Source organism: Oryctolagus cuniculus, chromosome 11, assembly GCF_964237555.1.
Source record: "Oryctolagus cuniculus chromosome 11, mOryCun1.1, whole genome shotgun sequence".
Taxonomy (NCBI): Eukaryota; Metazoa; Chordata; class Mammalia; order Lagomorpha; family Leporidae; genus Oryctolagus; species Oryctolagus cuniculus.
In genome coordinates, this window is record NC_091442.1 from 29,286,572 (window position 1) to 29,308,738 (window position 22,167).

General features: G+C 40.7%; 1 protein-coding gene across 4 annotated transcripts in view; it reads right to left on the reverse strand.

Moving 5' to 3' along the window:
- The window catches only part of RNF24 (ring finger protein 24), an 81,711-nt gene that overhangs the window by 36,331 nt on the left and 23,213 nt on the right, over positions 1–22,167 (reverse strand). Inside the window, exon 1 of one of the 4 annotated variants that reach the window (XM_051845276.2) lies at positions 7,935–8,113. The exons of the other annotated variants lie outside the window; for them this stretch is intronic. Within the exon in view, the coding sequence (XP_051701236.1) occupies positions 7,935–7,990 (56 nt within the window). The 5' untranslated portion in view covers positions 7,991–8,113. Of the gene's footprint in view, positions 1–7,934; positions 8,114–22,167 lie in introns of those variants that run through there. 4 annotated transcript variants of the gene reach the window in all.

The window sequence follows — 22,167 nt, forward strand, 5'->3', positions numbered from 1 at the left end:
CTACTTTATGTACAGTAAGTTAAAATGTGCCCATGGATCTTTAGTGTTCTTCTTGGTTCCAAAGAGATTATATTTACACTGCTGGCACCACTGAGATGTGACTTTCTGTATCTGAAATCTAGGTCTTATTGTTACTTTCATTTCTGGTCTCTAATAATTTACAGCAGGAAGTCAATGGCTGACAAGAACAACTTCATCCCACTGAAACTCTCCGCTTAGAAAGGCCAAACATAAATAGTGGGTAATATTTAGTTTTGAGTCTCTGGATATTTGGGAATTTGGCTTAGTTAGAGCAAGTGCTTTTACTCCAATATATAATTTCATTTTCCCCATATTCAGATCTTCTTAGGAGTGAGAGAAGAATGTAGCTAAGCACTTTACCAAATATACAAAGCACATGTACCTCAGAGCTATAAGAAAATTACAGCACTCTGTCTCTGTGTCCACTCTGTCAAAAAAAAAAAAAATTACAACTGTATAAAATTTACTTTTTTTTAAAGATTTATTTATTTGAAAGTCAGAATTACAGAGATAGAGGGGGAGACAGAGAGATCTTCCACCTGCTGATTCACTCCCTAGACGGCTGCAACAGCCAGGGCTGGGCCAGGCCAAAACCAGGAGCCAGGAGCTTCTTATGGGTCTCCCATATGGGTGGCAGGGACCCAAACATTTGGGCCATCTTCTGCTGCTTTTTCCAGGCCACCAGCAGGGAGCTGGATTGGAAGTGTAGCAGCTGGGCCACAAACTGGTGCCTATATGTGACGCCAGCATTGCAGGTGGTGGCTTTAGCTGGTATACCACAACGCTGGCCCCTAAAACTTAGCTAACTTCATGCTGCTGACAGGGCCTCACTTGATTACCCTTGTTAGAGTCAAGACGTAGATGGCTGTCCTTCAGTCCTTAAGAAATGTCTGTCATCAGACCAAATGGACTTGGGTAGGGTATCTTTTCACTTTAGGAAACAAGAAATTAAACATATGTACTGAGCAGGCTGATATGGAAAAACTGGTGCAGCGGAAAAAAGTGACAGGTCTGCAGTCAGCAAATCTGAATGCTTGTTCCCAGGATATCACTAGTAAATGTCAGTACTTGGCCCACTTACACCTCAATTTTCTCCTCTTTTAAATGGGATAATATCTATTCTGTTAACTTCAAAAAATTCCTAGAAGCATAAAATGAAATAGAAATCAAAGCATTTGAAAACTTCAGGATTATGACAAAAATATTAACAGTACACAAGTGTATTTGGAGGAAGGAATGAAATTAAATGACAGCAACAACATAAAAGAAACCTCAAAGATCAAGTCTCTGAAGAGGACACTAACTGACCAAGTGCCCACCTCTCAGGACATCCTTTCCCAAGCACGGCTAATCCTCCTGCCAAGTCGTCTGCCAACCTGACCCCCAGGAAGTGACCAAAGACATACATCAATATAGTGAGACTGCGCAGTGTGAGAATGCTACCCTGCAGGGCCCTTGCAATGGGTGTACCACAAAGGAACTCTTGTAGAATTCTGAACAGATACACAGACACAGAGCACTAGAGGCAGCACTCTTTCAGAGGGAAGAAACACCAGTCGCGGTGCTCCTGAAGGGCTGAATGCTGAGACCCTCATTAGTCCTCACTATCTGGCAGGACCTCAGAATTAATCCCCATTACCAGAGAGGTAGGGGTTGGTAGAGAATATACTGATACAGAATACATTTCAGTATTTTCCCCTTTTATTTTGGTAAATGGAATGGTTTATAGCTACAATTGATATGTTGGCCCAAAACGGTCTAGTAGATGCAATCCTGGTATAGTGATACATTAGTTTTTATTATATCTTTCCAGGATGACTATTCTTTTAAAATAAAATTTTTAAAAAACAGCTACATATTCAACATAGTAAGAAACATTATTTGTTATCAAAATCTTACAAACATAAGTTATTTAGTAATTGTTCCTTGTGCAAGTAAAGACATACAGCTTATGGTGCTGTTAGATCTTGGCATTTCCAACTTCATTCACATGAAAACCTCCCCCTCCCCCAGAGGTAATTCATAGTTCCTGAAATCTCTAGTCTCAGCCTAAATTTCAATGTACCTACTCTGCTTATTAAAAAAAAAAAAAAAAAAAAAAAAAGAAAAAAGAGAAAATCTGAGTATTTTATCTGCAATAGGATTTCTAACCAAAAAGTTGTAAGAGGGACAGATTACATGAACTCTTGGCCCCTACAGGAACTGAGATTACTACAGTACTCCACAGCCACAAGCAATGCAGCAGTGTTTTCTTTCTCAGCCACACTGTTTGATCAGTTCTTGTTCCCAGGATAATATCACATCATCATCTGGTTTCCAATAGTCAGCTTTCTACTTCTGCTTCAAAAATGTTTAGAAAAGGAAATGTCAGTAATTATACTTACTGTATTTTATAATTTATAATTCACAAACCATTAACAAAAACCCATATATGTGTCTGCTGTAAATAGCTAAGAAAATTTTGTGAAAAACTACTGTAGGCATTGCTAATCTTTTTAAAAAACTGAGATATAGGGGCCGGTGTTGTGGTGCAGTGGGTTAAAGCCCTGGCCTGAGGCACCGGCATCCCATGCGGGCTCCAGTTCTGGTCTCGGCTGCTCCTCTTCTGATCCAGCTCTCTGCTATGGCCTGGGATAGCAGTGGAAGGGGGCCCAAGTCCTTGGGCCCCTGTGCCCATGTGGGAGACCTGGAGGAGGCTCCTGGCTCCTGGCTTTGGATTGGTGCGGCTCCGGCTGTTGTGACCATGTGGGGAGTGAACCAGCGCATGGAAGACCTCTCTCTCTGTCTCTACCTCTCTCTGTAACTCTTTCAAATAAATAAAATAAATCTTCAAAAAAACCAGATATAATTTACATTTTAAAAAACACCCATATTTGTAAGTGTACAGGCTAAGAGTCTGAACAAAAGAATACAATCATGTTTACACCACTCTAATCAAGAAATAAAACAATGGGGCCGGCACAGTGGCATAGCAGGTAAAGCCGAAGCCTGCACTGTCGGCAACCCATATGGGCATCCAGCTCTCTGCTATGGGTTGGGAGAACAGAAGATGGCCCAAGTCAAACTCTGTACTAACAGTATTCACATCTGTTGGTAGAAAACATTGTATAAACTAATGCACTCATAAGATGATCAACATCTGGGGAATTGTTTAAACAGTCCTCTTCATTTCTTGTGATTTTTTTTTAATTCTTTATTTTAAAAATGTTTTTTTTGGCCGGCGCCGTGGCTCAATAGGCTAATCCTCCACCTGGCGGCGCCGGCACACCAGGTTCTAGTCCCGGTCGGGGCGCCGGATTCTGTCCCGGTCGCTCCTCTTCCTGTCCAGCTCTCTGCTGTGGCCTGGGAGGGCAGTGGAGGATGGCCCAAGTCCTTGGGCCCTGCACCCGCATGGGAGACCAGGAGAACCACCTGGCTCCTGGCTTCGGATCAGCGCAGTGTGCCGGCCGCGGCGGCCATTGGAGGGTGAACCAATGCAAAAGGAAGACCTTTCTCTCTGTCTCTCTCACTGTCCACTCTCCCTGTCAAAAAAAAAAAAAAAAAAAAAAAAAAAAAAAAAGAATTTTACTACCAACCAGCAACAAGAAGCATTCCAAACCCTCTCACTCAACAAGGCATCAGTGAAAGCCTTGTGGAGGGCTCCCATCTCTGTCCAGTAATAACAAGGAGCTCCCCCACCCCACTCCTCATGTCAACACAGGCTTAGTGAGGTACCCAGACTTCTACCCTCGTTTCACATTAATCAGACAGTACTAGACCTCCATCTCTTCCACTGTCTGAATGGTATCAAAGTCAGCTAGCACTGAATGTTTAAGTAAAACCTAGGGTCTTATAATGCGATGCACAAAATGTCCAAGTTTCAACTGAAGATGATTTATCATACCAAGAATTAAGATGACCACAAATTGAATGAAAAAGGACAATCACAGATGCCAACACTAATGATAGAAATATAAGCATTATCTGACAGACTTTGAAGCACCATAAAAATGTTTCAACAAGCAATTATGAATATGCTTGAAGTGGAAACAAAGTCTCACCAAGAGAAAGAACAAAATGGAAATTGTAGAACTGAAAAACACAATAATTGAAAGAACTCGGAAGGGCTCAACATCAAAAAGCTGAGGAAAAGCATCAGTGAATTAGAGGAAAGCATCAGTGAACTAGAAGACAGAATAACAGAAACTACTCAGTATGAATAACAGAAAATAGACTTAAGGAAAAATAACAGCGTCAGGGACATGTGAGGGCATAATAAAAAAATTAACATTCATGTCATTAAATTTCCATAAGAGGAGTAAAAGGGAAGAATGAAAAAGTACTCAAAGGAAAAAAAATGTCCAGGGGTAGGCATTTAGCCTAGCAGTTAAACTTGACTGTGTACCTGGGTTTGATTCCTGGCTTCTGGCTCCTGACTAGCTTTTTGTCTATGCAGACCTTGGAAGGCAGCAGTAATGGGTTCCTGCCACCCATGTAGCAGACTTGGGTTGTAGTTCTGGCTCCAGACCCAGCTGTAGCATGCATTTGGGGAGTGATTCAGTGCATGTGAGCATGATCTCTCTCACTTTTTCAAATAAATAACTTAGGGACCAGCATTGTGGCATAGCAGTAAAGCTGCTGCCTGCAGGGCTGGCATCGCACATGGGTGCCAGCTCATGTCCTGGCTGCTCCACTTCTCTGATCCAGCTCCCTGCTAATGTCCTGGGAAAAGCAGAAGATGGACAAAGTGTCTGTGCCCTTGACACTCACATGGGGGACCTGGAAGAAGCTCCTGGCTTCATACTGGCTCAGACCACTGTGGCCATCTGGGGAGTGAACCAGTAGCTAAAAAAGATGTCTCTCCCTCTCTCTCCCCCTGTAACTCTTTTAAAAAAAGAAAGATCTTTAAAAAAAACTTTTAAAATTTATTTATTGTATTTTCATCTACTTGAAAGGTAGAGACAGAGTGAATGAGACACATTCTCCATCCACTGGCGAATGAGAGACCTAGATCAAGTTGACTTTGGTGTGGCCCAGCCCTGGCAGCTTCTGAGGGGTAAACCAATAGATGGAAACTCTCACACAAAACACAACACAACACTCCTATATCAAGAGCCTACAAAAACAAAACAAAACAAAACAAGAGGCCTGCCTTGTGGCACAGTGGGTTAAGTTGCTGCTTGTGATGCTAGCATCCCATTTTGGAGTGCCAGTTGGAATCCCAGCTGTTCTACTTCCAATCCATATTCCTGCTAATTTGCCTGGGAAGGCAGAAAGCAGATGATGGCTCAAGTGCTTGGTCCCCTTCCACGCATGTGGGAAACCCAATTGAAGTTTCTGGCTCCTGGCTTTGGGTTGGCATAGCCCTGACTATTGTGGCCAACAGACAGAAGATAGATCAATCAATCAATCAATCTCTCTCTCTCTCTCTCTCTCTCTCTCATGCTCTGCCTTTCAAATAAGACAATAAAATTAAAAAAAAAAAAAAAGACCAAGTAAGAGGAAATAATAAAGATAACAGAAATTAATGAAATTGAAAACAGGGAAAAAATAGAGAAAAATCCATGAAGCAAAAAGCTGAGCTTATTTTTTTTTTTTAAATCAACATTGTCAAACCTCTAGCAAGAGTGTAAGAAATACATACATACATACATACATACATATTTGGTTTGGCCCAGTCCCAGCTGTCATGGGCATGTGAGGAGTGAACTAGTGCATGATGGAAGACCTCTGTCTTCCAAGTGAAAAATAAAAATAAAATTATCAATATCAAGAATTAAACAGGAGATATTACAGACTCTACAAACATAAAAAGGATAATAAGGGTATACACACATATATAGACATGCTATTTAAAATTTTATTTATTTGTATTTATTTGAAAGGCTGAGACGTACACACAGACAGACAGAGATTTCCTGTTCATTGGTTCACTCCCCAAATGCTTACAACATCCAGGGCTGGGCTAGGTTGAAATCGGGAGCCCGGAACCTAACTGGGGTCTCCCATGTGGGTGGCAGGGATCCAGGTACTTAAAGCCATTACCTGCTGCCTATCAGGGTGTGCATTAGCAGAAGACAGAATTGGGCACAGAGCCAGTACTTGAACCTAGGCACTATAATATGGGATGTGGACATCCCAAGCAGCATCTTAACAGTTGTGCCACATGCCTGACCCAGATATAAATTTAACAGTGTAGCCAAAATAGAACAATTTCTCAAAAACCGCAAACTGCCACAACTCATCCAACATAAAAGAGACCATTTGGATAGCTCAGTAGCTACTGAAGAAATCTGAATTCATAATTTAAAAAAGAAACCTCAAGATCGAATGATTTTACCAGAGAGTTCTACCAAATATTTAAAAAATTATGCCAATTCTTTTTTTTTTAAATAAAGATTTATTTATTTATTTGAGAGGCAGAGAGAAAGAGAGTGAGTGAGTCTGTCTTCCATCTCCTGGTTCACTCCCCAGATGGCTGCAGCAGCCAGCGCTGCAACAATCCGAAGTCAGGAGCTTCTTCCGGGTCTCCCACATGGGCGCAGGGGCCCAAGGACTTGGGCCATCCTCCACTGCTTTCCCAGGCCACAGCAGAGAGCTGGATTGGAAGTGGAGCAGCCAGGACTCAAACTGGTGCCCATATGGGATGCCGGTGTTGCAGACCAGGGCTTTAAACTGCTGTGCCACAGTGCTGGCCCCGATGCCAATTCTTGATAATCTTTTAGAGAAAACAGAAGGGCACATTTACTGATTCATTCCATTATTACCCTGGTAGCAAAACCAGAAAAAGATTAGTAGTTGGGTACCTGACAGACACATGGTAGACCTGGATTGAGTTCTTGGCTCTTGGCTTTGCTTTGACCCTTTCACTATAGGCATCTGAGGGGTAAATAGGTAGACAGGAGCACTCCCTGTATGTCTGTACCTCTCTCCTTCTAAAAAGAAAAAAAAAATTCCAAAAAAATCCACAAAAAAACAAAAACAGCATTTAGCAAATATAGATAAAAAATTCTATTTATTGATTTACTTATTTTGAAAGTCAGAATTATAGAGCGAGAGATGGAGAGATATAGACCTTCCATCTGCTGGTTTACTCTCTAAACATCTGAAACAGCTAGGGTTGGGCCAGGCCAAAGCCAGGAGCTTCACCCTGGTCTCCCACATGGTGGCAGGGGCCCAAACATTTGGACCATCTTTCCCTGTTTTTTTTCTCAGGCCATTAGCAGGGAGCTGAATGCAAAGTGGAGCAGCCAGGAACAAACTGGTGCCCATGTAGTGGTGACTTTCCCCCACTATACAATGCCAGCCTCAGATAAAAAAAAATTAAAAAAGTATTAATGGAGCCAATGCTGTGTTGTAGTAGACTAAGCCTCTACCTGTGGTGCTGGCAACCCATATGGGCACCATTTATGTCCTCTCCTGATCCAGCTCCAGGCTGATGGCCTGGGAAAGCAGTGGAAGATGGCCCAAGTCCTTGGCTCCTGGCTTTGGATCGGCCTAGTCTCAGTCATTGCAGCCATTTGGGGAGTGAACTAGCAGATGAAAGACTTCTCTGTCTCTAACTAGGCCTGTCAAAGAAATACATAAAAAATATTTTTAAAAAATTAGCACATAGAATTCAGCAAGATATAAGCAGAACTTTACATCATGACCACTGGGGTTTATTCCAAAGATGCAAGGCTGGTTCAATATTCAAATATCAATGCAATCTGTCATAGCCAATGACTAAGAAGAAAAATCACACAATCCTACTGAGACATAAAAAACATTTAGGAAAATCTGAAATCCATTCATAATCAAAAACTCCCAGAAATACAGAAATAGAAGAGAATTTCCCCAACTGATAAAAAGCATCTGTAAAAAACAAATAAAACCAAATCAGACAACTATAGAAACTATACTGCTAACATTGCTCTTAATGGTGAAAGAAATACTTCCCTAAGACCAGGAACAAGGCAGGGTATCTACTCTCATCAATCCCACTCAACATAATGCTGGAAGTTCTAGCCAGTGCAATAGGGTTATAAAGGGAATAAAATGCATAAATATCAGAAAAGAAGAAATTAAATCACTCCTATCTGCTATAGCATTGTCTATAGCAAAGAATCTACAAAAATATTTCTAGAATAAGTGAGTTTAGCAAGGTTGCAATTCAAAAGGTAAACATAAAATCAATTTTATTTCTACAAAGTAGTAATGAACACCTGAATGTTGAATAATTTAATGACATTTATAATTATTCAAAAAATTGCAAAAGAGTAAGTCTAACAAGATATATACAAGACTTAGAAGCTGAAAGCTACTATAATTCTTATCCAAAGCCTACTGTATTAGTTGTTTTCTGTTGCTATCACAAAATTCCTGAGAATGGGTAGTTTATAAGGAAAAAGGTTTATTTAATTCATTTGGGAGGCTGAAAGTCTAAGATTGAGTGGGCGAATCTATTCAGCTTCTGGTGAGGGCCCCCTAAGCTCATCACAATATGGCAGAGAAAAGGAAAGGAAACCAGCCAGATGCAAAACAGTGGTCTTGCTTTATTACAACCCATTCTTGTGAGCCTTCCAAGAGTAGTGCTCCCAAGGACCTAATTAACTTGTACTAAATCCCACCTCTTAAAGGTCCCACCACTTCAACACACCACACTGACAACCAAGTCTCGAGCATGAACCTTTGGGGGACAAACTACATTCAAGCCATAGCATCCAGCAAGACTGTTTTGGAGATAAAGGTAAGTTTACAAAATTTAGATGAAAGAAAGGCAAGGAACTAAATCAGCTTAAACAAGTTTGAAAAAAGAAGAAAAAAGGAAAGGGATTAGTCTAATTTAAGAACTTATCATAGCTACATGAATCAGACTGCGTGGAGGGGCCGGCGCTGTGGCGCAGGGGGTTAAAGCCCTGGCCTAAGGCACCGGCATCCCATACGGGTGCTGGTTCTAGTCCCAGCTGCTCCTCTTCCGATCCAGCTCTCTACTATGGCCAAGGAGAGCAGTAGAAGATGGCCCAAGTCCTTGGGTTCCTGCACCTGCTTGAGGACCAGGAAGAAGCTCTTTGCTCCTGGCTTAGGATCTGCGCAGCTCCAGCCATTGCAGCTATCTAGGGAGTGAACCAGCGGATGGAAAATCCCTCTGTCCCTACTTCTCTCTGTAACTCTTTCAGATAAATAAATTTTTTTTTTTTGACAGGCAGAGTTAGAGAGAGAGAGAGAGAGAGAGAGAGAGAGAAAGGTCTTCCTTTCATTGGTTTACTCCCCAAGTGGCCGCTATGGTTGGCGTGCTACGGCCAGCGTGCTGCGCCTATCCGAAGCCAGGAGCCAGGTGCTTCCTCCTGGTCTCCCATGTGGGTACAGGACCCAAGCACTTGGGCCATCCACCACTGCTTTCCTGGACCACAGCAGAGAGCTGGACTGGAAGAGGAGCAACCGGGACAGAATCTGGCGCTCCAACCGGGACTAGAACCTGGGGTGCCGGCACTGCAGGTGGAAGATTAGCCTAGTGAGCTGTGGCGCCGGCCTAAAATAAATTAAAACACACACACACACACACACACACACACAAGGCTGTGTGGAATTAGTAAAATGATTGACACATAGGTCAGTGAAACAGAATAGAGAACCCAAAAACAAATGTACACAAATAACATCTACATGACTTTTGATAAATATGCAAAATCAATTCAATAGAGAAAGGAAAGTATTTTCAATAATTTTTGCTTGAGCAATTGCAATTGGACGCCCATTGATAAAAAAATGAACCTTGATTTTCACACACATACACACACACCTCAAAATGAATCATGGACTTAAATATGAAATGCAGAACTGCAATATGGTTGGGTAAAGCACAGAAAAAATTACTCAGGATCTAGGGTTAAGCAAAGGATTCCAGACTTGATGCCAAAAGCAATGAAAAAACATCTTTGCCTTATGAATGACTCTGTTAAGCTACAAACTGAGAGAACATAATTGTATACCACATTCCTGGAAAAAAAGACTAATATCTAAACTCAAAATGCAACAATAAAAACAATAAAATATGGATTGAATCATGTCCTGAAAGATACAGCGAAGTCACCATCCCCAGTATCTCAAAATTTAACTTTATTCAGAAATAGAGTTGTTGCATATGTAATTAGTTACGGTATAATCAACAAGTTAAAAGTCACAGAGTAAGGCAGACCTTAATCCAGCATGATTTGGTGTCCTTACTAGGAGAGAAGAGACAGACAGATATGTGATGGCAGAAGCAAAGTGCTGCAGCGACAAGCTGAGGAACATCAAAGATCACTGGTAGCCACCAGGAGCTAGGAGAGAGGCGTTAGATCCTCACACAGAGCACTCAGGAACCCGTTCTGCAAACATCTTAATTTCAGACTTCAGAACCCCAGAACTGAGACAAATTTTCTGTTGTTTTAAGCTACCAATTTTATGGTACTTTGTTACAGCAGTCCTAGGAAACTAATAAACAATTCAATTGGAAAATGGGCAAGAAACATTTCATCAAAGAGGGTCTATAGGTGATAAATAAGCACATGGAAATATGTTTAAAATTGGAGTAGGTGTTGTGGCACAGCAGGTTAAGCTGCTACCTGGGATGCCTGCATCCCAAACCTGAGTGCTGGTTTCTACTTCCAATTCATTTCTCCGCTAATGTGCGGAGAAGCAGGTGATGGTTCAAGTACTTGAGGCCCTGCAGCCCATGTGGGAGATCCTAATGGAGTTCCTGGCTCCTAGCTTCAATCTGGCCCAGTCCTGGCTGTCATTTAGAGTGAATCAGCAGATGGGAAGATCGCTATTTCCCTTTAGGCCATTCTGCTTTTCAGATAAATAATAAAGCTTCAAGCTCCGCCCCACCCCAACCCACAAGGAAGAAAATATGTTCAAAATCATTAGCCACTACGGATATGCTAATCAAAACTACAATCAGATATTACCACACACCTATCAGAATGACTAAAAAATCATGACACTACCATACGCTTATGGTAACAGATAAATTAGATAATTCTTATCTTTTTTATTTTTTAAAGATTTATTTGAAAGACAGAGTTAGAGAGAGAGAGACAGACAGACAGACAGACAGGTCTTCCATCTGCTGGTTCACTCCCAAGATGGCCACAATGGATCGAACTGCGCCAATAATTCTTATCTTGTTTGTGGGAATATGTAAAATAGTATAGCTGCTCTGGAAAACAGTTGGCAGTTTCTTATAAAATTAAACAGGCGTGCGATTACCCCTGGACACTTATCCCAGGGAAATGAAAACTTACACCCACATACAAACCTCTACGTCAGTACTGACATAAGCTTTATTTTTAGCAGTCCCAAATTAGAAATAACCCAGATGTTCTTCAATAAGTGGGTGATTAAACAAACTATGGTATATGCTACCATGGAATATTACTTAGCAATAAACAATATGGAACAAATACATGCAATAATCTGAATCACTCTTTAGATAATTATGTTGAATGAGAAACCACACTCTTCAGATAATTTTGTTGAATGAGAAACCAATTCCAAAAGATTACACAAAATATGAAGAATGAGTACATTTAATATATTAACATTCTTGAAGTGACAAAATTATAGAAAAGGAGAATAAATTAGTGGTTATCATCAGTTAAGGACATTTTTTAGGGCGGGGGAAACTGATATGTCTTTCAAAGGGCAACATGAAAGATTTTTGATGTGATGGAAATATTTTGTTATCTTGACTGTATCAAAATCAATATCCTGATTACTATATTGTACTATAGTTTTACAAGATGCTACTATTAGGGGAAACTGTAACAGGCACACAGAATCTTTCTATATTGTTTCTTAAAAAAAAAAAAAAAATTGAGTCTCTTCTTGTTTCTATCTACCTACCTACCTTTATTTGAAAGGCATAGAGAGACAGAGACAGAGATCTTCTATTTGATGAATGACTATCCAAAGCCTGCAACAGCTGAGGCAGGGCCAGGATGAATCCGGGCCTCTCATGTGGGTGTCAGGGACCCAAGTACTTGAGCCATCACCTCCTGCCTCCCAGCGTGCACATTAGCAGAAATGCTGCAACTGGAAATGGAGCAAGGATTTGAGCCCAGCAATTTGATATGGCATGGGGCTTCCCAAGTAGTACTTATGTAAGTACTGTGCCACACACCTGCCCCTTTATATTGTTTCTTATAGCTGCATGTAAATCTAAAATTGTTTCAAAACAAAAAATTAAAAAATACACAGTGAAGCAACTGAAATTTAATGGAAAAGAACTGTGACATTATATCTCTGTATCCAAACCTACATGTGGTGGGAGGGGGAGGGAGGGAGGGAGGGAGAGGGAGAGAGAGAGAGAGATTGAGAGATTTTCTGGCATGAAAGTCTTCTTTCGCTATGTATAGTCATTCTACGTATTAAAACTCTCACAGTAGGCCAGTGCCGCGGCTCAACAGGCTAATCACATTATGCAGGAAAAAAGCCTTCTACTGAGAGAAAAATGAATAACAATCTTGTATTATCAATTGAAAAATAATAAAAATAAATGAACAAAAGAAGTCAACTTTAGAAGGCAGAAATTTATGCTGATTTGAAAAAATATAAAATAATTCAAGCATTAAAGTCTATATTAAACGGATTTAATAGGAATATTAAATAACCTAAATAACCTAAACTGGCTCAAGAAGAAAGCCTAAAAATACAGAAAATCTTTACCAAAAAGCCCCATACAAAGGAGGTGGAACTGACTAAACTTGTGTAAGGAGAGGAGAGGAGAGGAGAGGAGAGGGGAGGGGAGGGGAGGGGAGGGGAGGGGAGGGGAGGGGAGGGGAGGGGAGGGGAGGGGAGGGGAGGGGAGGGGAGGGGAGGGGAGGGGAGGGGAGGGGAGGGGAGAGGAGAGGAGAGGAGAGGAGAGGAGAGGAGAGGATGGTCTTCCCATCCATTGGTTCACTCCCCAGATGGCTGCAATAGCTGTGGTGGGGCCAGGCCAAAGCCAGCAGCTTTATCCAGGTCTCCTACATGGATGCAGAGGCCCAAACACTTGGACCATCTTCCCCTGCTTCCTCAGGCACATTAGCAGGGAGCTGAATTTGAAGTAGAGCAACCAGGACTTGAGCTGGCACCCATATGGGATGATGGCATTGCAGGTTGTGGCTTAACCCAGTCCCAACATTAAATTTTTTGATTGAATAATTGTACATATTTCTGGGGTACAGTGTGACATTTCAAAACATGTATATACTATGTACTGATCAAATCAGAGCTAAATAGAAGCAATAAGCTTCTAGCATCACACAGTATAGTGGGGGTACTATAGTCACAACAATTTTTAAAAATATATAGAGAACAGATTTCATGAATTTCATATATGATTCTAAAAGTATGATTTTTTCCCTTCCTTCTCTCAAAATTTTTTAAAATATTTATTTACTTGAAAGTCAGAGTTACACAGAGAGAGAAGGAGAGGCAGAGAGAGAGAGAGGTCTTCCATCCACTGGTTCATTCCCCAGTTGGCCGCAACAGGTAGAGGTGTGCTGATCCGAAGTCAGGAGCCTCCTTTGGGTCTCCCATGCAGGTGCAGGGGCCCAAGGACTTGGGCTACCTTCTACTGCTTTCCCAGGCCACAGCAGAGAGCAGGATTGGAAGTGAAGCAGCTGGGACTCGAATCAGCACCCATGTGGGATGCCAGCACTGCAGGTGGTGGCTTTACCCGCCATGCCACAGCACCAGCCCTCCTTTAAAATTTTTAAAATAATATACTTCAAATTTACTTTATTATTACAGGCTTAATGCTCTAAGAATTCTGACACAATTCTTTCACAAGTAAGTTTGGAAAATATCTGTTGGGAAGTTGACTTGATTTGAAAGTACATTAGATTTATCACTTACTTTAAGGAGAATGAGTCTTGCTATGGCTTTAAATGTTTGTCCCCTCTCAAACTCATGTTTTAAAAAATTTTTTTAAAATTTATTTAAGAGGCAGAGAGACATATGTGAGCACCTTAACTGATAACCACTAAGAACATACTCCCCTGCCCCCATGGTGAAATGTAATTATCACAACAGTAGTAAGAGGTGATTAGGAAGTCTGGCCCCAAACTTTCAGCTTTCTACTTTAATCAAAGGTAGTCTGAGAAACAAGTTATAAATAAGAGAAAATGAGGATGCATTCTTGTTTTATTCAGCTAATGGGGGAATCAATTGCAGAAGAGACCATTATTGGCCGGTGCCGTGGCTCAATAGGCTAATCCTCCACCTGCAGTGCCGGCACCCCAGGTTCTAGTCCCGGTCGGGGCACCAGATTCTGTCCCGGTTGTTCCTCTTCCAGTCCAGCTCTCTGCTGTAGCCCAGGAGGGCAGTGGAGGATGGCCCAAGTCTTTGGGCCCTGCACCTGCACCTGCATGGGAGACCAGGAGAAGCACCTTGCTCCTGGCTTCAAATCAGTGCGGTGTGCTGGCCACATCGCGCCGGCTGCAGCGGCCATTGTGGGGTGAACCAATGGAAAAGGAAGACCTTTCTCTGTTTCCCTCTCTCACTGTCCACTCTACCTGTCAAAAAAAAAAAAAAAAAAAAAAAAGAAGAGACCATTATTTTCAAATCTGTTGCTGAGGTTTAGCTGATGAGCCACAGTGTGGCCTCACTGGACAGGCCAGTATGTGGCCCTACTGCAATAACCTAAGCCTGACAGGATTTAGGTGGTAGGTTCTTATCTGTATTAACAGTCAGGAGCAGGTGACTTCTCTCTAACATGTCAGAAGCTAATAACATTACAAACACATCCATTACTAAGTAGATTTAACTAGTAAAGAGTGTTAAGTTGGCTTGAATATGCATAAATTAACCCTAAAGGATGAGATACCCAAAACATTGGTAACATGAACTGCTTCTGGTGAAGAAACAAGGAAGCTAAGAGGGATAACTTTTTCACTGCATATATCCTTTTGTATCTTTAAAATTTTGAATGCTATGACTATTATCATTTCAAAATATAGCATTTTAAAGTAAAAAAAGTCAGTGATATATTTGACCAGTATGTGTCTACATCTGCATATAAAAGGTGGTAGATACTCATATTCAGGATTTGAAGGAAGAAGATGGCAGTAGAAGTCTGTGTGTGTGGGACTGCAGATTACACAGAGAATGAAACATACACTTTGCCATATCCAGAGTACACCAGTCAATGTCAAACACTTAGGTCCTCCAGAAAGTATCCCTATGTCAGAGAACAAATACTTCTTAAAACCAGTTACATTCTTTATTCTAACTTTAAAGTAACCAATTATACACTGGTTTTCTTTTTTCCTATATTACTTACCTGAGAGCTAAGAGTGTGAAGATTTGGTCATGCTTGGTCGATATTCAAGTTCATCTGAAAACTTCTTTTCTCATGACAAATTGGCATTGGGAGCTCTGGCTAGGCGAGATTCTCCTAGGACCTGGTTATCCCAGAGTAAAGGCAAGGCTGCATTTCTGGAAGCCTATGGCCCAGACCATGGGTGAAGGTCCTGCAGTGAGAGGCTGGAGGCTGAGCACCTAAGCTGGCACTCCTGGATGACACTTACATTCAAAGATCACCTTCTACAATCCCAGCCTTTTATAATCTTTTGGTAATTGGCCATTAGAAACAGCTATCAAAGTTCTATTAGGGAAAAAGGTATCCCAGTACAAAAAATATCTTATTCTCTTCAGCTCCATTACTGACAATTCCAATGCCTCTGCAGTTTTTTTTTTTTTTTTTCTTCTTTTCCAGTTGCTTTTGTTACCATTGTTTTGTCTGGGTTTGGGCACAGCTTTTCTCGTTGCTGGCATTGCGGAAGTTCTAAAATCAAGCCTGAGGTGTGATCTTCAATCTGTTTACGATGACTGAAGCCTGCCTTCTTGAACATTATCTTCTTGAACATTTTGGTTATCTGTCATTTTGGTGGCTCTATTTTTACTCTTCCATATTCCCAATAATTATTCTCTGTGCCAGCTCCATTAAAACCTTTTCTCTAATTCTGTGTAATGATGAAGCTACTTTAACTTAAAATCCCATCAGATCTTTACGAGATTTCACTTTGATGATGGTGATGGATTCAAATTTCACATCTTATACTCCCTTCTGATCACTCTGTCTCAGGAATGATAGCGCATGCACTATAATTTTCAAAGAATCTGTTTATCAGCATTTAACTATTGACTTCTACTTGACTATGGCTTTGCAATTAACTGAGGGCCAAACTCTTTGGGTTATAAAAAAGAACACAGGGTAATTCTGAGATTGGAGGACAGTGAAATGGAATACAAGTTATAACAGAGGAAAATACTGTAAGGTTCAACTTCACATTGTAAATTATATCAAAGGAAATAAGAAGCAACAAGCCATTTCCATCTCAAAATGAAATAAACTCTAAGTGTAATACAATGCCTGATTAACTTTAGAAAAAAATTTTCCCCCAACAAAACAGTATGTATACTTTTTGTCACAGCAAAGAAAATCAGAACTCAATAGGAGACCAATGCCTATGTCACTGAAAACTAACTCCTCATGGATGCTTAATTTTCAATCTCTCTCAGGTTGGCTGAAAGTGCCAGTGAGTCTCTTTATTTAGAGCCAGATCTTAATTTACACTAAGCTATCAACTACTGGTACTTACAGGTGGGCCTAACAGAACCCCTGTAAAGCATAAAGCAAAATAAAAAGTTTAAAAATTCTGTTAGGTGCTTTAGGTTGCTGGAATAAATAGTACTTATTGTGTTGATGTTAATCTACTTGTTTACTAGGATTAATGAGATACATCATGAAAAGAAAATCTTTAGTATAAAATTTGTCGAAAAATCTTTTGATTGGTATAATAGATATGTTAGTTGAGAAGTGGCTGTATCTTTTCCAATCCTTCAAAGAAAACTACCTTGTTTATAATAGTTAAAATGGCCGGCGCCGCGGCTCACTAGGCTAATCCTCCGCCTAGCGGCGCCGGCACACCGGGTTCTAGTCCCGGTCAGGGCGCCGGATTCTGTCCCGGTTGCCCCTCTTCCAGGCCAGCCCTCTGCTGTGGCCAGGGAGTGCAGTGGAGGATGGCCCAGGTGCTTGGGCCCTGCACCCCATGGGAGACCAGGAAAAGCACCTGGCTCCTGGCTCCTGCCATCGGATCAGCGCGGTGTGCCGGCCGCAGCGCGCCAGCCGCGGCGGCCATTGGAGGGTGAACCAACGGCAAAAAGGAAGACCTTTCTCTCTGTCTCTCTCTCTCACTGTCCACTCTGCCTGTCAAAAATAAAAAAAAAAAAAAAAATAGTTAAAATGATCATTATGTGCAGAGGACAGTAACATAAAAGAATCTCATTAAAGGAATAACAGGATACTAATATACACAACCTATATTAAGAAAATGACAAAAAATATACAAATAACTAAAAATATATGAGGGTCCTTCAACAAATTTATGGAAAATGTATACTATGGAAAAACTACATATGGATTTCAAAAGGTTTTTTGCACCCATATCAACTTAGCTTTCAATCCCACTTTTTCACAAACTTGTTAAAGCACCCTTGTATAATCTCTTCTTGGTAGTGAAGACTAAATATTATAAAGATGTCAACTTTCCTTATAAATTTAATACAAGCACAATAAAAATGATAGCAGGGTTAGTCTTTTTGAGAAGATGAAGAAACTAATTCAACTTCAACAGGAAAAATGAAAATGAGAGAACAGCCAAAAACATTCCAAAAAAGAAAAAAATTGTGCTACTGAAACATGAACTGACAGACTAAAATGACAAAATAGAATAGTCAGTCACAGTTGCTGTCTGCCAAATATCTTCAGTTTTCCATCTTGGACACACTGTGACTGTATTTCCTGATCCCCTGCTCCAGGTCAAGTCAGTGAGGTATGTACAAAATTTAGGTATAATGCTTCCAGGCTGAATTTTTATTGATGATGGAGACACTTCCAGGCTCCTTTCATTTAACCAAGACAGTTGACAATGTTGAAGATGGTGACAGAGCCATCAGTCTAGGTTTCTGAGACAGGGAGCAGGGACCCCAATCAACCCCTGAAATTCTTGTTTCTATAAGCCACTAGGATTTTGAGGTTGGTTACTACCATGGCACAACTTAGCCTATCCTAGTGGATACAAAAAAGTTGAAGAATAATTCGATTTCTTTTTTTAAAAAGATTTATTTTATGTACTTGAAAGACAGAGTTACATAGCGAGGTAGAGCGAGTGCGAGTGAGTACGAGAGTGAGAAAGTGAGAAAGAGAGAGGTAGGTCTTCCATCCGCTGGTTCACTCCCCAAATGACCGCAATGGCTAGAACTGAGCTGATCTGAAGCCAAGAAGGAGCCAGGAGCTTCTTCCAGGTCTCCCATACAGGTGCAGAGGCCCAAGGACTTGGGCCATCTTGTACTGCTTTCCCAGGCCACAGCAGAGAGCTGGATCGGATGTGGAGCATGTTTAGTGGCCAGTTGTATCGCTTTCCCCGTGTTTGTTCATGTGCTTTACTACTTTTTCAACAAGCTGGTTTTCCCATTACTGCTTTGTATTAACTTTTAGGATAGTGAGAAGATAATTTTGGTCTCTTATGGTTTACAGATATTTTCTTTTGCTCTCATTTAAGACCAATGTGTGAGTGCCAGGGACAGGTGCACGTGCACACACACACACCCTTAGTGTGTAGAAATGTATAACTGTTAGGCAGTGTCTCAGTCTGCTTTGTGCTTCTGTTGCAGAACATCTAAGAATGGGTAATTTACACAGAGATTTCTTATGGTTCTGGAGGCTGACAAATCCCAGGTCCCAGGACCTACCTATACGATGCAAGGGGCTTCTGCTGTGGCATCCCATGGCAGAAGGCAGGAGGGCAAGAGAATATGAGTGTGTGTCGGGGACAGGAAGCGGGGTGTTGAACTCACTCTTTTATCAAGAACCTAGACCCATCTACCACAATAACGTCATAAACATAACCCACGACCACAATAGCATCGTAAATCCATCCATGAAGGCAGAGTTCTAATGACCCAATATAAAAATTAAAACTAAATTATGAAACTATTAAAAGAAGATATCAAATAATTATAAAAAAAATTTCAAGGCTAGCAGCTGGCCTATTGGTTAAGATGCCTGCATCCCTTATCAGAGTGCCTGGGTTCAATACACGCTTCTGGCACCTGACTCCAGCTTCCCACTACTGCTGCCCCTGGGAAGTAGTAATGAAGACTGAAGTAACTGGATTCCCGCCATTGACATGAGAGACCAGACCTGGATAGTGTTCTCAGCTCCCACTTCAGCCTCAGCTCAGCTCTGGCTGTGAACCACAGGGTAGGATGGCTGCTTGTCTTTCCACAGCTCCCCCTGCCCCTCCCCCTCTTCCCTACTTTTCAAATTAAAAAAAAAAAAAAAAGGTTTTTAAAATCTCAAAATGGGGAAAACTTTCTAAGTATAACCCAGATGTAACCTCTCCCCTTACAAAACCCACAAAAAATTCACAAAAACTTCCTGCTTGGGGTTTCAAGGAAGCATTTTCACACATTATTAATGAAATCATCACTTAGCAGACATTGTGAGCCTCCATGAGAACAACCTAGCAAAACTTCTACATGACTTAACTACTAACCCCATAATTTCACATTTAGGGATTTATCTTTCAGATGTACTTGCATGCATACTGAGGGACATTTATGTACCAGGCTCTTCAGGCAATCTTGTTTATAATGCAAAAGTCTGAAAATAACCTAAATATGTAGCCAGTTACAGTATATCACCATGATTTTATACTTTGTAGTTGTTAAAAACAAAAAAGCTGTAGATCTATGTGTGCTGATCAGTACAATTTTTGGCATAATATTGCTAAGTAAAAACAATAAAATAGAAGGTGCAAAATGGTACACAGTATGCTACTATCAATGTAAAAGGAATTAATAAAAGCTAGTTTGTCTATGCCTAAAAGTCTCTAAAAATATACATTAAAAATTCAGTGACTGCCTCTGAATATCTGTTTATAATACCTTTAAAATATTATAGTATATGTTCATATTATTTAAAGAGAATAACAACTTTAATTATAAGTAGAAAAATAAGCCATTTTTATGAGAAGGGTTCCTTGTTTGTGAAGATTCATAAGGACTTAAAAATTTTAATTTTCTGAATTTGGGAAGAAATATTACAAGGATTATTATATATTTCATAAATATCCTATAGCTGTCTTAAATCAGTATTTGCTGACTTAATTATCGAATGATAGTTTTAATTCCTTCTTTACAATTATAGATAAATTATTTCTTCTGAGTTGTCCAATATTTTTGGAATAATAAAAATCATGTTATTACAGACTTCTTATTCTTGTCTTTAATTCTAATCCAATGAGACTACTGTTTCATCAGCAAATACAATCTACTGTTATACTCACAGACACACAGACAATTAACCATACCAAGGCAGTTTCCATCTATTCCTATTGAACTGGAAAATACGTTCCTTGAGGATATATAGAGATGTCACTCATTATTTTAAAAATTCAGTGACAATTCTTTTTTTAAGTATCTCTTTATGTAAGAGTAAACATTTGAGCTCCACTGATGGACAGCTCTGAGTTCCCAAGAAAATCTTCTGTTTCTTTGACTTCTTTTGGCCCTGGCACTGGATTGGGACTTTTAAAAAAGAACCCTGATTGATCTATGTAAGGCTGCATTAGTGAGGCAGCTAAATCAACAGCAGACACAGCATGAAGAATTAAAATATGGGTGAAGTCACAAGCAGTCGTTCACTAGAAACAGAACATTAAACCATCTGAAATATGCTCTTACAATCACTTTAGATCCCTCAGATGTAAAGTAAGAAAAATTTCAATACAGAAAGGTGGCAGCAGTACTTAAATATTTTGGCTGAGCTCCTTGGTTTTGACTAGCTATAGAATAATTTACTTGTGAAAACAAACAAGGATGTATGTCTCATTTAATTGGCTGACTGGACATTGTCACCTAAGGTCTGTACTGAAAATAGCTCCATGTATTATATTGATGGCTTTAGCTTTACATTTCAGGAAAACCTAACAAATTTGAGGATTTCATACTTGAAATTTTCATCGTACTGTCAAGATTTTCAAAAGCAAAAGGGCTAGAGATTGGCTTAAAAACATCAAAATAGAGCCGGCGCCGTGGCTCAATAGGCTAATCCTCCACCTTGCGGCGCCGGCACACCGGGTTCTAGTCCCGGTCGGGGCGCCGGATTCTGTCCCAGTTGCCCCTCTTCCAGGCCAGCTCTCTGCTATGGCCAGGGAGTGCAGTGGAGGATGGCCCAGGTGCTTGGGTCCTGCACCCCATGGGAGACCAGGAAAAGCACCTGGATCCTGGCTCCTGCCATCGGATCAGCGCGGTGCGCCGGCTGCAGCGGCGGCCATTGGAGGGTGAACCAACGGCAAAGGAAGACCTTTCTCTCTCTGTCTCTCTCTCTCACTGTCCACTCTGCCTATCAAAAAAAAAAAAAAAAATCAAAATAATGTACAAGTAAGACATCTATATTAAATAGAATACAATGCTCAGCTTACTGCTTGCTTTGTCATATTGGTTTAGGTTCAAATGTTAATGATATAGGATTCAAAATATTCTTTATTTATTTATTTGACAGAGTTAGACAGTGAGAGAGAGACAGAGGGAAAGGTCTTCCTTTTTCCATTGGTTCACCCCCAAATGGTTGCTACGACCAGGGCGCTGCACCGATCCAAAGCCAGGAGCCAGGTGCTTCCTCCTGGTCTTCCGTGCGGGTACAGGGGCCCAAGCACTTGGGCCATCCTCCACTGCCTTCCTGGGCCACAGCAGAGAGCTGGACTGGAAGAAGAGCAACTGGGACTAGAACCCGGCGCCCATATGGGTTGCCGGTGCCACAGGCAGAGGATTAACCAAGTGAACCACGGCGCCGGCCCCTCAAAATATTCTAATTATATCATCTACAGATTTTGGTTGCAGTCAATGCAGCAATACAATAAATATAGGAAAAACTGACCAAAGAAAACCAGCCTAACACATGAGGATGGTTCAAAAAGTTCATGGAAAAATAGAATTAAAAGATGACTTTATTTTAGTGCAAAAAAATTTTTGAAACCTACATCGTTTTCCCATAATATGCATTTCCCATTAACTTTTTGAAGATCCCTCATATGCATAGATTTCAAAATTTTCTGTATAATTCTGATTACATAATCCTTGAAACCAGAGAAT